General features: G+C 39.9%; 1 protein-coding gene across 1 annotated transcript; it reads left to right on the top strand.

Moving 5' to 3' along the window:
- Positions 1-193: 193 nt before the first annotated feature.
- LOC111040370 lies at positions 194-1,018 on the top strand (the record flags this gene model as incomplete). Its single annotated transcript, XM_022324263.1, has 1 exon — positions 194-1,018. A coding segment is annotated over one exon (825 nt), but the record flags the coding sequence as incomplete, so codon positions are not given.
- Between the last annotated feature and the right edge of the window lie 317 nt (positions 1,019-1,335).

Here is a 1,335-nt window from a genome sequence, read left to right on the forward strand (position 1 = left end):
CACGCAGGGATCTAATGTCAAAGTGACAAAATGTCCACTTTGTTCTGCTCCTCATAAACTGTATTTTTGCGATCAATTCAATAAACTACCAATACATGACCGACGGCAGACTGCCACAAAACTCTCGCTTTGTTACAATTGTTTAAATGCGGGGCATCGCGTTAAATCATGTTATTTTCCTAATTGCCTGAAGTATCGATTACGCCACAATTCTAAACTACACGAAGACAAGGGAGTTAGTCAAATTCCAAAACCAGTCATTGCCCAAGATCCTAACGCTGAAAATAATGATAACATAGTTGCTTTCAGTCAGGAAGTTCAGTCCCATTCAGAAGAAACTGATTTGCTTGCAACAGCTATCATTCATATTTATAACAACAATAGTCAACGATACAAATGCCGCGCTGTTTTAGATTCTGGATCACAGCTAAACTTCATTGACCAAAATTTTGCCAAGAAGTTAGGATTAAGCTTTTATCAGAATGATTTCTGCATCACTGGCGTTGGGTCCATGAACTCCTCAGCAAAGTATTTTTCAACAACAATCATATCGTCTCAGCTTGGTCCACATTGCTTCGATGTTACCTTGCACACATTACCAGTCATTGTATCAGCATTACCCACCAAATCGATAAATCAAAGTACTCTGAACATTCCTGATCACATCATAGAAAAGTTGGCGGATCCTCAGTTTGGCGTCCCAGGCACTATCGATATTCTGTTGGGAGCCGATATATTTTTTGGCATACTTGGTCCCGGAAAATGGCCTTTATCAAAGCATTCAGCGTTATACCAAACTGATTTTGGATGGATGATTGCTGGGAAGCTTCCAATTCTGTCACACAACAACACATCATTGACTACACTATCCAGTAGCAGCGCTCCCTCATTATGCACCTCCGTTGCCAATTCAAAACGAATCGAAGAGAACATGGCTGAAAACATGTTCAATTCAACATATACTCAAAATGCTTCTGGAAGGTTCATAGTCAAATTACCCTTTAAGCAAGACCCCTAGTTATCTTGGTGACTCGTGCTCAATGGCTAGAAGAAGATTTTTAAATTTAGAGAAGAAACTAATCAAAAATGCTACATTAGCAAGGAGTTACAAGGCATTCATGGATGAGTATAGGGACTTGGGGCACATGGAATTGGCTGATATTGATTACCAAGGTCCGACATATTATCTACCACATCATGCTGTGTTTAAGATGGATAGCTCGACAAACAAGATTCTAGTAGTATTTGATGGGTCTGCTGCTGCTTCATCCGGACTATCACTGAACGACATCCTTCTTCGAGGACCAAAGGTGCAGCCAGATTTAATAAAAATTT

This window comes from Myzus persicae, unplaced genomic scaffold, assembly GCF_001856785.1.
Source record: "Myzus persicae strain clone G006 unplaced genomic scaffold, MPER_G0061.0, whole genome shotgun sequence".
NCBI lineage: Eukaryota > Metazoa > Arthropoda > Insecta > Hemiptera > Aphididae > Myzus > Myzus persicae.